The sequence below is a fragment of the Canis lupus genome, chromosome 10, assembly GCF_048164855.1.
Source record: "Canis lupus baileyi chromosome 10, mCanLup2.hap1, whole genome shotgun sequence".
Lineage (NCBI taxonomy): Eukaryota > Metazoa > Chordata > Mammalia > Carnivora > Canidae > Canis > Canis lupus.
The window spans coordinates 13,525,692-13,538,673 of NC_132847.1; the positions used below are offsets into that span (position 1 = coordinate 13,525,692).

General features: G+C 44.4%; 1 protein-coding gene and 1 long non-coding RNA gene across 18 annotated transcripts in view; one reads left to right on the forward strand and one right to left on the reverse strand.

Moving 5' to 3' along the window:
- The window catches only part of SNCAIP (synuclein alpha interacting protein), a 148,612-nt gene that overhangs the window by 128,163 nt on the left and 7,467 nt on the right, over window positions 1-12,982 (forward strand). For 16 of the 17 annotated variants that reach the window (XM_072840757.1, XM_072840745.1, XM_072840747.1 and 13 more), the window contains 4 exons: window positions 469-638; window positions 6,219-6,305; window positions 6,886-7,954; window positions 9,234-9,304. In XM_072840757.1, coding sequence (XP_072696858.1) covers window positions 469-638; window positions 6,219-6,305; window positions 6,886-7,954; window positions 9,234-9,304 — 1,397 coding nt within the window. The remainder of the gene's footprint in view (window positions 1-468; window positions 639-6,218; window positions 6,306-6,885; window positions 7,955-9,233; window positions 9,305-12,982) is intronic. The other variant, XM_072840759.1, reaches the window with a different exon arrangement.
- LOC140641230 (uncharacterized) lies at window positions 10,193-11,494 on the reverse strand. The gene is made up of 3 exons (XR_012037759.1): window positions 11,386-11,494; window positions 10,924-11,054; window positions 10,193-10,777 (listed from the first exon to the last, which is right to left on the reverse strand). It is a non-coding gene; the product is annotated as an uncharacterized lncRNA (long non-coding RNA).

The following is a 12,982-nucleotide window of genomic DNA, read 5'->3' on the forward strand; positions in this document are numbered from 1 at the left end:
AGATCACATATGGTCCCCAAGCAAATGGGAACAGGTAAACAAAATTCCACTCTCTCCTTACAGGCATCCCCAACTTAATGGACCTGCCCACTGAAAGGGACAAAGCAGCTCACCCCAGCCACTGCCTCCTCAGGGGACAGACCCCTCAAGACAGCAGCAGGCTCTGCCCCTCACAGATCCCAAGGCTGGGTGGGATTGGTAGTGGTAGGACTGGTTCTGTTGCCAGTTTGTAGGCTCCAAGGGAGGTGTCTGATATCAACCCCTGCAAGCTCACCAGAGGCTTCTTGTACAGAATGATACCCTTCACCCCCTTCCCTACCCTGCTATGGGCTCTGATAACTGGTGTTGGGTTAATAGGAAAAGCTCCATTCACCTTTCTCTTACAGTCAGTAAAAAATGTTGCATGGGGGAAAATAATGTTGCAGGGGAGGTTTTGTCACAATCACATGTCTCTGCATTTTCTAATAGACACTGGTTGAATATGGAGCAAATGTCACCATGCAAAACCATGCTGGGGAAAAGCCCTCCCAGAGCGCCGAGCGTCATGGGCACACGCTGTGCTCCCGGTACCTGGTGGTGGTGGAGACCTGCATGTCGCTGGCCTCTCAGGTGGTGAAGCTAACCAAGCAGCTGAAAGAGTAAGTGGCCCGTGCTTTCCGTGCAAACCAAGTCTGGCTTGTCCTCACTTGGCTTCATTTTGAGCCAGGAGCCTTGGGAATCTCCCCTTGTGCCCAGTGTCCGGGAAATTCCTAGTCTTCTTTCCATCTTCTTTTCTTCTTCCGTCCCAAGTCCTGCCAGCCAGCATTCCTGCTATGGGTACCATCTCTGCAGAGGCAAAATGATACTTAAGCAAACAAACAATGCAGAGGAGACTTCCCAAGCAGGGAATTTGAGGCACATCAGATGAGCGATGGCCTCTTTCTGTGTGCACATGCACGGCCTGATTACTTAGCAAGCATAGAAAGTACATACGCACATCATCCCCAAACTCTGTCCTTCACATTCTAGGAAATCACAAAAAGCTGAGAGAAAAGAAATAAACAAGCTAGAACATGGGCCAGTTTCTCAGTCTTTCAAAAGAAAAATGTAGATTTAGGGAATTACAGACAGATAATCTGGCAACTGTCACCAGTATATTTATTACAAAAATGAAGTGGACAATTTGTGAATCCTCAATGTAAAATAGCATCTGGTCAGCGTGGTGTTATGCAAAACCCTCTTGGTCTAGATGGAGCCAGTTCTGTTCTTGATGAGATTATCAAACTGGTTCCCATTGCCTACGTGGATGGCAGAAAGCATTTCTGGGAGATTATCATGATATGTCTGAAGAAATGGGAATAGAAGAGAAGCCATCAGGTAGGTCTCTAGTGATACAAAGAATCAAGGAACTGACACCACCTGAGTAGGCTAAGGTCAGCCCTTGGAAAACACCAGCCAAAGCACAGTTGCCTGCGGCACCTGGGTGATTCAGTGGTTGAATGACTGCCTTTGGCTCAGGTCATGATCCTGGGGTCCTGGGATAGAGTCCCACATCGGGCTCCCTACGTGGAGCCTGCCTCTCCCTCTGCCGATATATCTGCCTGTCTCTCATGGATAAGTACATAAAATCTTTAAAACAACAACAACAACAACAACAACAACAACAACTACAGTTGCCTTACTGGGGAGGGATTTCCTGAAAGCCAGAATCCGTATTCCAAGTCATGTTGACAGATTAGGAGGATAAACCCAAAAAATTAGATTTTAGAAGCAGAATATGAAGTGTTTTAAATTATTTTTGAAACTACTCTTTTTCCTTTTCTACCTTCTGAAAAGAGACCTTTGGTAGACGGGAGGCCTTCGAGTGTATTGCAGGTGTAATCATGCAGCAGTATGACATGCAGCAGTCCTCAGACCTGCTGGCTCTTCTCTGAGCTGAGAGAAACCATCTGTCTACTTTTACCCTCTTGCCTCAGAAACCAGGTCTACGTACCCTTCAGGCCATCCCCTACTAGAATACTCTCTTTAATGACCTGGTAAGGATTTTACTAGACACGAATAAGATTTCAAAATTAAATATTAAAGGGGTTGTCTCCAAGTGTCCTCTGTCCAGTTACACAAAACTCCCCTAGGGTAGGTGAGCTAAGTGAGCTTCAAGGACTTAATGCAGTTGAAGGGAAAATACATGCCACCTCACAACTCAGTAGGTTACCTTTCCACAGTGAACATACTCGTGCATATGTCTTTCTGTGCATGTGTAAGCATCTCTAAAGCTAAGTTCCTAGAAAGGCAATTGCTAAAATGCAGGACATACACATTTAAAATGTGGATAGATGTTGCCTAATACCCTTCCAGAAACGTTGTAGCAGTATCCATCCCCCCCCCCCCCCCCGTGTAGTGTATGGACGTTCAGAGGAGCTTTAAAAAATCCAATAGAATGGGGTTTTTTCCCTAAATATTCATACTCAGAGGAAAAATCACAAAACACTGTCCTCAGTCTCTGTACCATGGAGCCTGCAAGCTCCTCATGAGCTGCTTTATTGGTGAATTATTCAAGGTCAGGGTCTTGGCTGCCCTCTCTGTTGATGAGCCCAGAATAAAGTACACATGTACACTAATAGATAACAGTTCTTCCGTTGTCTCCAGAGCTAAATGCTGTAGACAGTTACAGGTTGCGCTGGAGACCCTGGTCTTTGACTTACTGTGTGCCTCCAAGGATATTGGCAGAATTAGAAGTGAATGGAGAAGTCCACTTAGGATAACCACCTGACCCTGTGTCCTTCAGACTGCAGGGCACAGACAACACAGAAAGGTCCAGGAGCAGGGATGAAAAACGTGAGTTCTTCCAGTCCAAAATTCTGAGAGGCAGTCCAGAGTGCCTTTTCCTATTAGAGTACCTTTACTGAATCTTTATAGTTAATAAACATAATTACTGGGGTGCCTGGATGGCTCAGTCAGTTAAGCATCTTCCTTCAGCTCAGATCATGATCCTGGGGTCCTGGGATTGAGCCCCCACATCAGGCTCCCTGCTGAGGGGTTGTCTGCTTCTCCCTCTGCCCCTACCCCCTGCTCATGCTCTGTGTCTCTCTAATAAATACATAAATCTTTAAAAAAAACTTGTTAATAAATGTAATTACTGTTTAAAAAATGGCAACCTTTAGCTCCATTAGCAGTCCTAATGTATAAGCCAAGATATTACAGATTGAATTATTGCCCCCCACCCCAGCAAGAGTAGTTTGGAGTACATCAGAATATCCGCTTATTTGGAGATAAAGTCTTTATAGAAGGAGTCAAATTAAAGTGAGGTCGTTCAGGCGTGTCCAAATCCAGTATCACTGGCATTGTTGTAAGGGGGAAATTTAAATGTAGATACACACACACACACACACACAGGGGGAACACCATGTGAACATGAAGTCAGGGATCAGAGTGATGCATCTACAAGCCAAAGAATGCTAAAGATTGCCAGCAAACCATGGGCAACAAGGAGAGAAGCACGGAACAGCCTCCCTCACAGCCCTCAGAGAGAACCAGCATTGCCCACACCTTGGTCTCAGACTTCTAGCCTCCAGAGCTATGAGAAAATAAATCTCGGTTGTCTAAGCCCCCAGCTGTGGTGATACTTGGCTATGGTGGCCCTAGCAGACTAGACATATGCCCACATATGTTCACACGGTCTGTATACTTTTAAAAATTCGTATTTCACATGATCACACATTTAAAATTGGGCAGTCCTTGCTGAGGGCCTCTGTAGAATCTAGAGAGAGTAGAGTCCTTTTTTTATTCCCCATTCATACCTGGAATTCTGATCTGCAGTTAACCCAATTGGCACCAAATAGTTTTCTTAACAGTATCATAATTCACTTTGACACCTAATAAATCCTTTTACTGTAAACCATAATCTTGCTTGATCTGCTCTAGCCCCTCACTATTTTTTTAAAAAAAACTTGACTTGTAATACCAGCTTGCAAAGTGAGAAAAGTAGAATGTTCTTATTCTTTAGGGTTAGCAGACTATAGACTATGGGCCAAATCTGGCCCACTGTCTGATTATTTTAAATAGTTTTATTGGAACCCAGCAACACACACATTCATTTACCTATCACGTACGGTTGATTTCACTCTACAAAAGCAGAGTTGAGTAGTTATGACACAGATCGTATGACTTGTCCTGGCTCAGGAGAGGGCCTACTGTTTTATGCATATGACTCATATGATCATAAGCCTAAAATATTTACTATTTGACCCTTTAGGGAAAAGTTTGCTGTCTCCTTCTGTAGATAAGTTTTCAGCAGGTGAGTCACAGAATGAGTGAGATAAATTGTAATCACAGACTTTTCTTATCTTAGGGATTAAATGTTAGGAGTAAGACTGACCACGTCTGAAAAACAGAGTATTTGGGGGAGATGGAAGGGTGTCATCCCAGTGTGACCTCACAGAATTAGATTTAGACAGCCAATGGTTGTTGAATATGTATGGTGACACTTGGTGAGAAGAACACTGGGCTTCTTCAGGCCTGGATTTAAGGTCTGGCAGTCATTTGAAGAACCCTTGTGACTCAGGGCACTTGGGTGGTTCAGTTGGTTAAGTGTCCAATTCTTGATTTCAGCTCAGGTCATGATCTCAGGGTTGTGAGATCAAGCCCGTGTTGGGCTCATGCTCAGTGGGGAGCCTTTTTGAAATTCCCTCTCTCCCTCTGCTCCTCCCCCACCCCTGCAACCCACTCAGGCACCACATGTTTGTTGACACACACTGTCTCTGTAAAACAAACAAACAGAACACTTGCAAGTCATTCATTTAGTTCTATGTCCTGGCTCAGGAGAGGGCCTACTGTTTTGCTGCTAATTGTATTAGTTTTCTATTCCTGTAACAAATTACCACACACCTAGCAGCTTAAAATAACACAAATGCATCTTACAGCTCTATGGGTACAAAGGCCAGAATGGGTCTCCAGATTAAAATTGAGATGTCCACATGGAACACTCCTTCTGGAGGCTCTAGGGTAGGGTGGTTGCAGAATCAGTTCCTTATGATCATAAGATCAAGGTCCCCTTCTTTTGCGGCTGTCAGCAAAGGATCACTGCCAACCCCTAGAGGCCAGTGTATTTCTTGGCCCATGGCCCCTTCCTTCATCTTCAGAGCCAGCAACCACAGATCAAGTCTTCACACTTTGAGTTGTCTCTGACCTCATCTTCTACCTCCCCCTCAATGTTAAAGATTTGTGATTAGATTGCATAACCCATAATAGTAATAACCCAGGATAATCTCCCTGTTTTTTTATCAGCTGGTAAACCTTAATTCTACCTGCAACACTAATTCACTTTTGCCACAAAGGGTAGCATAGTCCTACCTTCCAGGGATTAGAACATGATAGATATCTTTGAGGGGGGATCACCACCCTGATACTAGAGGTCAGTAAATACTGCTTATTCTTCTATGAGTCAGAATCAGTTGGCTTTGATTTTCTCAAATCCTGTAATATGCTTTCTAAACAGATTTCAATTTCTCTAACCTGTGGCTTTTAATTTATTTTCTTAAATTTCAAGCATATTGTATTCACATACTTTAATCTCCAGAACAAATTGAGTGTTGCTATACTGTGCTTCCCTTCATGTAAGAAAATACCAAGTTATTTAATTGTTTTTACCTAGTACAGAAATAGTTGTGTTGTTTTATTTTGCTCTTTTCTGATCACTAAATTAATTCAATTAAAGACTTAAACAATTTAGAAAGAGTACATAATATATATAAATATAATAGAAGTATATATGTTACAAATAATATATATGTGTTATATAGAAAGATTTCTTTAAAATATTATATTACACACAGTATTTTGTAACTCCTTTTTTACTTTATGTATGTATATGTATATATAAAGTGTACTTTATATATGCACATATATTAGGGAAGCATTTTCTATGTTGTAGATACTGAAATGTATTATCATTTTAATAGCTGCCTTTGTGGAAATAACTAAATTATTCACTTAGTCTTGTTGATGAGCATTTAGGTTGCTTACAGTTTTTTGCTAATATAAATAATAAGCATCCTTTTGGGTACTCTGTTGTTTCCCTAGGAAAATTTTTGCACTCTAAGGATGAAAAATATGCACATATGTGTAAGACTTTGGGATTTGTTGCTATTCATTGCAAGCAATCATGTAAAGGTTTATACCTACTCATTTATAGTATTGGCTGGGTGTCAAAGAACTTATATGTTTCTGTTTGTTTTTCCTAGACAGACAGTGGAACGTGTCACACTGCAGAACCAGCTCCAGCAACTTCTAGAAGCCCAGAAATCAGAATCACTCCTTTCCTCACCCAGGTAATATCAGGAGTAGGAATGGTGAGAGTTCTTAGTGATCTTTAATCTCTGAGCCTTCTTTTGGAGTTGTAGAAAAAATATCTTTATGAAGACAACAGTATTGTATTTTTATAAAGAGGAAAGGAATTGAGACCATACAGGGGGAGAAGGCTTTGGACCTAAAGTCAGAAGACCTCGGTTCATCTCTGGCTCTGCCATTTCTTCATTCCCTGATTGTAGGCAAGTCACGTGCATCCTGGAATGAAGGGATCTTTCAGATCCCTTCATTTCTTCATCTGTGAGATAGGAATAAGGATGTATGTAGGTTTATAAGATCGTTGAAAATGAGAAAAATGGATAAAATTTGCACAAAATTGCTGCATAAACAATCAAATGGTAGACAAATTTAGCGTCATGGCATTAGGTGCGAAGCACTATACGTTGGCCATGGTTGGCACTACAGAGTATTTGCAGATTGATCTGCACAGACATTCGGGGATTATTCGTAGTCCTGCCCTGTTGATTTGTTGTAAGTCGTTTGTGGCAGTGAAGGAAATCAGTGATAGAAAATAAACCTCATATGTTCTTCATCATCTTTTAGTTCACCATCCTCCCCAGCTTCCAGAAGGTCCCAGTGGAAACCTCCAGATGTGGATGATGAGTCTGTAGCCAAAGGCAAACCAGGAGTCCAAGAAGGGATTCAGGTTCTCGGAAGCCTGTCAGCATCCAGTCGAGCTAGAGCCAAGGTGAAAGATGAGGATTCTGACAAAATTCTCCGCCAGTTACTGGGAAAAGATATCTCAGAGAGTGTCTGCACCCAGGAAAAGCTGTCCTTAGAATTCCAGGATGCACAAGCTTCCTCCAGAAACTCAAAGAAGATCCCAGCAGAGAAGAGGGAACTGAAATTAGCTCGGCTAAGGCAGCTGATGCAGCGCTCCCTGAGTGAGTCTGACACGGATTCCAACACCTCTGAGGACCCCAAGAGCACGCCTGTGAGGAAGGCTGACAGGCCCCGACCACAGCCCATCGTGGGAAGCGTGGAGAGTGTGGACAGCGCAGAAAGCTTACACCTGATGATAAAGAAACACACCTCGGCGTCGGGACGTAGGTTTCCTTTTGGCATCAAGGCCTCCAAGTCTCTGGATGGTCATAGCCCATCTCCCACCTCAGAGAGCAGCGAACCTGATGTGGAAGCCCAGTGTCCCGGCTCAGGGACCACTCCCCCAAGCCAGTCCCCGGGAGACCCTACTCAGCCCAGCCCTGACAGCACTGCTGCCCAGAAAGTGGCCATGAGCCCCAAGAGTGCCCTCAAGTCTCCATCTTCCAAGCGCCGGACATCCCAGAACTTGAAACTCAGAGTTACCTTTGAGGAGCCTGTGGTGCAGATGGGACAACCTAGCCTTGAGCTAAATGGGGAGAAAGACAAAGACAAAGGCAGGACCCTCCAGAGGACCTCCACAAGTAGTGAATCAGGGGACCAACTGAAAAGGCCTTTTGGAACCTTCCGATCTATCATGGAGACACTCAGTGGCAACCAGAACAATAATAATAACTACCAGGCAGCCAACCAGCTGAAAACATCCACGCTGCCCTTAACCTCACTTGGAAGGAAGACCACAGATGCCAAGGGAAATCCTGTGAGCTCTGCTAGCAAAGGAAAGAATAAGGCGGTGAGTGCTATTTGGAGAATATCTCTTTTTTTTGCTTTTGAATTCACTGTGCTATTCCTAACGCTACAGATTGTTGACCTTTGCCACCTTGAGGGAATCCCCAGAAAAATCCCAAAGGGATGCGTGGAAAACCAACTGCATGTGTTTTCTGATGAGATGTGTCACATTACGGTATATATGCTTTGCTCTTCCTTTGGAAAACACTCTGAGAAAGAAAGATTACATCATAGGACATCATATTCTGGTCCCCTGGTTGCCCTAAATAGTTTGATCCTTGAGGGTTAGGACTCCTAAACTGAGAGGCATGTCTACAAGGTCAGACCACCAGTCGATGTGAAATCTTCCTTGGCACTGATTCTTCCCTGGCAAGAGTTTATTCCCAAAGGCAGTTAAAGAGCACATAAAGAGATACTCTGTTTCTAAAGATTTAAGTACTCAACTTTGGAATGACCTTTGAAATGAATACACCACAGGGACCTCCGCATTGGCATTTTACAACACAAACCCCTAAGCGTTGATCAGGATAATGCTATAGTGGTCTGAAGCGCTCAGTACATGAGGGATGGCAGAGTGGGCCATGAAACTACATTTTATAATTGCATTTTCTGGAAAACCATGCACTATAATCTGTGGTTTAGAACCAGTGAATAAGAGATACGAACATCTGTATAGGCAATGTTTCCTGTGTGCTCTCTGTATCCCATGTGATCCTCCCCCCGCCCCCCAAAAAAACAGTGTAGCAACCAAAATGTGCAACTCTGAGGAATGGAAGGACCCAGAATATCCATCCTTGCAATCTAGGCAGTCACAACCTGCATAAGCAGTTATTTGCCATAAAGTAAAATTCCATTACAGGGAGGCTTAAGATCTGTCCAGATTCCTTTTTAATATCAAACTGGAGCATTAGTTAATAATCTCTCTGATTAATGCCAGTTTTAACTCCACGGTGATTTCCAGCATGAATTGTCTTTGTTGTAAAGGACTTCAGCGGGTATGCATTTCAGCCAGAAAAGTCACACCCGTGCCCCCAAACGCCAGCCCCTTTGGGTGTCACATGTCCAGCCTTACCTGCTCAAATAAGACTTTCCCAGGTAACTTAATGGGTGCTGTCACTTAGGAGGGCAAGAATGATCTCAGCAGCTCCCTGTGCCTCTTAAACTATGTGTGAAGCTTCTGTCTGCTAATCTGCTTCCTTGCGTGCCTCCTGTTGACTGAGTCGTGTGCATGCGCCGAGCTTTTGTTGCATGTTTTCAGATGATGTTTAATTGCACCTCTCTAGGAGATGTACGGCAGCTGCGTCACCCTCTCTTCTAACCTGCTGACCGAAGAGCCTCTGCGTAACCATGCACGGTACGTGGTGCTAGCGGGTGCCTCGGCAGCGGCATGCCTGTGCTTCCAGTAGCCTCACCTTTTTAAATCACAGTACCAGAGCAGCCTTGGCAGGAGCTGATACCAAGAAAGAAGAAAATGCCCCTTTCCCCACCACCACCCCCCCCCCCCCAGTAGAAGCAGCCAGTCTTATAATGGGGCCTTAGAAAGGGACCAAGCGCCCGATTGGCGGGGCTTTATTCCAGCAGCAGAGGAGTCTACTCAGCTTACAAACAGGCTGCGTCTCCGGGTTGACTTTGGCTTTCAGGCTTTGTTTTAATGGAGTCAAGTACCAAGTAAGTATAGACATTAAATTTCCTGTCCCGGGCAGACGGAGTCGATCTCTGATCAGAATCGGAGCTGTGAAGCAGAGTTGAGGTTTTCTTTCGTTGCTGATCCCAGACTGAAAGCTCCTTTCATCACCGAGCGCAGGAGAAGCAGGGCCCTGCCATCCTGAAGTTGCTCTAGCTGAACGCAGGCACCCCCATGCCCCGCGGCGCACCCGGCCCGGGGCCGCCCCAGACAGAATGGTTATGCTTCAAAATGCATGGGCTGTGCACAGGAAAGGATCATCTTCAAAGGTCCCCAGTGGCCCAGGCGCCTCCCTGGGCAAAGTCCTTCTGCTTTCTTTCCTCCCCTGCCCCCCAAGGAAATGTGAATGGCTCGCCCCCAACACCCCCAGAAGCAGGAAAAGGAAGGAGTGGAGGGCGAGTTCCCGCTCTCAATGCTCCAAGACTGGCATCTTGCTGAAGAAACCCCCCAGAATACATTTTAAGGGAGACTGTCTCTTTTAAGTCATTCGAGCTTGCTTTATTTTTTTTTTAAGATTTTATTTATTTATTCATGAGAGACACACAGAGAGAGAGAGAGAGAGAGAGAGAGAGGCAGAGACACAGGCAGAAGGAAAAGCAGGCTCCATTCAGGGAGCCCGATGTGGGCCTCGATCCTGGGACTCCAGGGCCGGAGGCAGATGCACTGAGCCACCCAGGTGTCCCTCAGGCTTGCTTTAATATAAGTATTTAAATTAAAAGAAAAATATAGCACACCTTGCGGCACCCTCCCCCAAATCCTCTGCAGTGTTTTTGCAAATGTGTATATGTTTGTCTGTAATGATAAACACACCCCAACGGGGGAGGGGGGTAGTGTTGTGAGCATCAACTTCAGTCCAGAATACTAAGGAGCAAGAAACGTCACTCTTCCCCCCTCCCCCCATCCCTGTAAGTCAAATTTAATCTGCTCCAGCTCTCTGGTCAGCCTAGAGGAAAGCATATCTCAGTCACTTCAGGGAGTACCCCGGAGGTCTCATTAATTCAGTACATCCAAGGAAGCACCTTGGAACTTAGGTATTTACTGGTCACCAGCATTCAGCTTGGGTCAGGCTTGCATGGTGCTGGAGTCTGGGCTACTTCTGGCCACCCCAGGGCAGGGAATCTTGGCCAGTTCTGGGTCCAAGGCCTGAGGTAGGAAGGAAATAGAAAAAAAAAAAAAAAATGTTCTTTCCCGTCCCAGATATGGGTACAGGTCCTCCCTCTCTTTCTCTCAACCTCCCCAGCCCCCTACCCTTCTCAGTCTCAGGTGAGCTTGGGTGTGTCCTCTGGTACCTGGAAAATTCTGGGTTTTTGTCCTTAAACAGAAGTCACCAACAGTACCTTCAGGAAAGACAGACCAAAGACTTGGCAGACTCTTGGGAGGGAGAAGAACGCCTCTCATCTCTCGAAGGTTCTCGCGGTACCTGGAAGTAAGACAGCAAGCATCACAGTAGATTGTCCTGCCAGAAATACTTCATCCTGTCTTTTCACAAGCAAAAGAACAAAGCTGAACAGTCCTCTATAAAATAATTATAAAAGAGACCAATTGAGGCTTTAGGGCTACTGAGCTACCCAACCCTCGGTTAATACTTTCTACTCAGTTTAGGGAGCAGTCCTTCGGAAGGCTAAGCTTTGAACCTCAGAGTCACTGGCTTTATGGATTAACAGAGTTTGATTTCAGCGGTAAACAGAAACCCGAAATTAAAAATACTCAGTGTATTTAAATAAGCAATCCTGAACCCTTCCCCTCCCTACCTTATAATTAACCCCTGCTTGATCATGGTTTCAGCTTAACATGTGTTCCAGAGAAAGTGAAGAGTCATCGTTTGCTCACGCTAGAGAGGGGAGGTTTCTCAGATTCACTCACAATTACACAGAGGCAGAGAGAACTGGCCCACGTTCACTCCTTAGATAAGATAAGGAGGGATGGCTGTCATGGAAATGAAGCTCCCTCGGAAAAATCAACACTAGCTGGAGATCATGGGTGTGAAAAACATCTCATTGACTCTAGTGCTTGCTTCCTTTTGCCTAGAGGACCCAGAGAAGGAACATCCCACAGAGAGATACAATATAAAAAGGAACCTAGGTGTTCATCCCTCAATGATGCCTCCATATCTTAGCCCAAGCATTTACATGAATGCTAAAGGCTTGGACAGCAGAGTTTCCCCAGGATTATGTACCTTTGGAAACCAAGAGCAATCATTGGGTTGGAGTTAGCATAATGGCTAAACATTATGCCACCGAAAGGCCCGATCACTATGGCCCTGGGAGAAAGAGTGGAGTCCTGGAACAAAGTGCAGGCATATGCTGGAGTCACATTTTAGTTCCTAAGAAGTGTTTATTTTTCCTGGTAAGGGAAAAATATGGGCAAAAAATACATTTTAAAGAATATCACCTCTGTGTGGGGGTTCTGTTTGCTATTTATTTTCCTAAATTGGTCACAGCTTGATAGCAAAGAATCTAAATTTCTTTTCAATGCCCTTTAAAATTAGATCCAACTCCATTACTTTGGACAGCTTTCCCAGCGTGTTCTGAGTGCAGAGGACGACTTTGTTTATAACAAGCAGATTTATCTTTACTTTTTCTTATCAAGGACAAGTTGGTTTTGAGTTATTACAACTCTAAGGGAATGTTTGCAATTCCTTGTCTTAAAATGCCAATAAGACATTAATTTCCCAGAGTTTAAGTCTAAGCAAGACCTGTAACATGAAGTGGGCTTTGAATCCAGCTACTAAGAGGCAGAGGGCATTATCCCCCTGGGTACCACTAGTCACACCCTCCCTGATCACTATGACCCTGTGGCCTGAAACCCGAGTCCTAGCACCCACACGAGAGAAGACTTCTTAAAAAGACATCAAGTAATAAACACCATAAGTGTGGGTTTTATTGCCAAGGAATTAGCCACATGGGAAATTATACATCCAGAGCCAAGAGTTAGTATTAGATATTTTGCATAGATGTCAAGGTTGTTCAATAACCACTTTAATAGGAGTGGTATATTTGGCCCGAGGTGATATGAGGTGACCCCAGTAGGGCGTCGAGTTCAGGGTGCCCAGTGCCCACCCCCACCAGCACGCATGTACATGCACACACACACACACACACACACACACAAACACATTTATGTGCTTACTGTCAGGATATCACACTAACCCTAATCTTGTCTCTAATTGTTTACCTTCGAGTATTAATTTTTAACCCGTATGCTTTTTAAGCATTCTTGAAGGAATGTGTAATTACTTGGTCGTCATTATGTTATCACGGCTCTCTGATACATGTTGATGACTTAGTTCTAGAGGGACCTCCCCAGGGCCAACACAGTCCTCCTCCAATGTTACAGTTCAGAAGAGTT